General features: G+C 34.5%; 1 protein-coding gene across 1 annotated transcript in view; it reads left to right on the forward strand.

Moving 5' to 3' along the window:
- Positions 1–440: 440 nt before the first annotated feature.
- The window catches only part of LOC111714715 (kinesin-like protein KIF11-A), a gene marked incomplete at its 5' end in the record, with an annotated part of 12,470 nt that continues 11,523 nt past the window's right edge, over positions 441–1,387 (forward strand). The window contains 3 exon segments of the mRNA XM_023489878.1: positions 441–514; positions 784–877; positions 1,066–1,105. Of these exon segments, the coding sequence (XP_023345646.1) occupies positions 441–514; positions 784–877; positions 1,066–1,105 (208 nt within the window).

A 1,387-nucleotide genomic window follows, 5' to 3' on the forward strand; every position in this document is an offset into this window, starting at 1 on the left:
ACACGTGACCAGTATACTGCTCTGCCATTGGTGATATTTCTGGTCACGTGATTTAAGTTTCAGATTTTCAAAATTTTACATATATGAATTTTCGTATAATTTTAACACAGTTTTATATCAGTTTCTCGAGACAGGAACATCAGATAAAACTTTCATGGGTCGAGATCAAGAGCTAAAGTGATTAGCTTTCAGCCCTTTCATTTTTCTTTTTCTGTCCCTTTAAGTAATAATCTCTATTTGTGTGCATGTCCGATCATAACTCATGAACCCTTTGACCTATTTGCCTCAAATTTTGAACGGGGAACTCGGGAGAACCACTGGAATGTTTTTGGCTTAGTTTTAAGATTGGGAAAAATAGTTAAAATTGTAATTAATGGGCTTGGTAAAATAAAATGGATTTCTAGGATTATTAAACAAACCTTTTTATAATGTTTGTGTAGGTCAGTTGTTGAACCTCTGATTGGACAGGTGATGCAGGGGTACAACTGTACAGTGTTCGCGTACGGACAAACCGGTATGTACACTGTACATTGTACATTTCTCATTAACAACCATTAATTTTACAACCAGAATTTCAGCTAGCTGAAAACTGGCAAGTAGAAACTTATGCATGCATTTTTTCAAACTTATTTTTTCTTAACGTCAGAGAACTTTTAATTATCTGTAATTGCTTTTTTAGGATTTATTTTAAGCTTAAATCTGAAATATCCGTAAAATTCCATATATGAAACAATAGNTTGCTTCTTGATCCTTATCCCCTGTCAACCATAGTATTGTGTCTAGGTACTGGAAAAACCTTCACTATGGAGGGAGGAGAGGGGAGAGACGAACCAGGAACAACCTGGGAGAATGATCCAACTGCTGGAATAGTACCAAGGTTCAATTTTTTTTATAAAAAATTCCGAATTTAAAGCAGAACTTTTAAAAGTTGACTGAAAGTATTGTGTTGGTTTGTTTACATTCATAAAAATAAGAAATATGCATGGTTTTTCATATCATGTTCGACTGCAGTGCAGAACGTCTTGGTTTAATAAAATGTTTTTAACGTTTAAAAATTATTTTCAGAGCTCTGGCACAGTTGTTTGACGAACTGCGACTCATACAGGTATTTTTTTTTATAAATCAATGCCATGCATAGCGCTGCAAAAGACCTTTATTGATTAATTAAATATAAAAATAAATCTCTGTTCTCCCCCCGGAAACAGAGATTTATATTTGATTAATCGATGAAGGTCTTCACACTTCACCCATATGCAGCATTATGGCGACGGTAAAAATTGTTAATTCCTCCTGATCGTTTTTTCCCTAGTTTTGTGTCTTTCAGCCCTACGATTCCTTAACTGTTTCCTCGAAATCATATATATAAAATTTAAGTGGGGGGGGGCAT

The sequence above is a fragment of the Eurytemora carolleeae genome, unplaced genomic scaffold, assembly GCF_000591075.1.
Source record: "Eurytemora carolleeae unplaced genomic scaffold, Eaff_2.0 scaffold120, whole genome shotgun sequence".
In the NCBI taxonomy this organism is placed as follows: Eukaryota; Metazoa; Arthropoda; class Copepoda; order Calanoida; family Temoridae; genus Eurytemora; species Eurytemora carolleeae.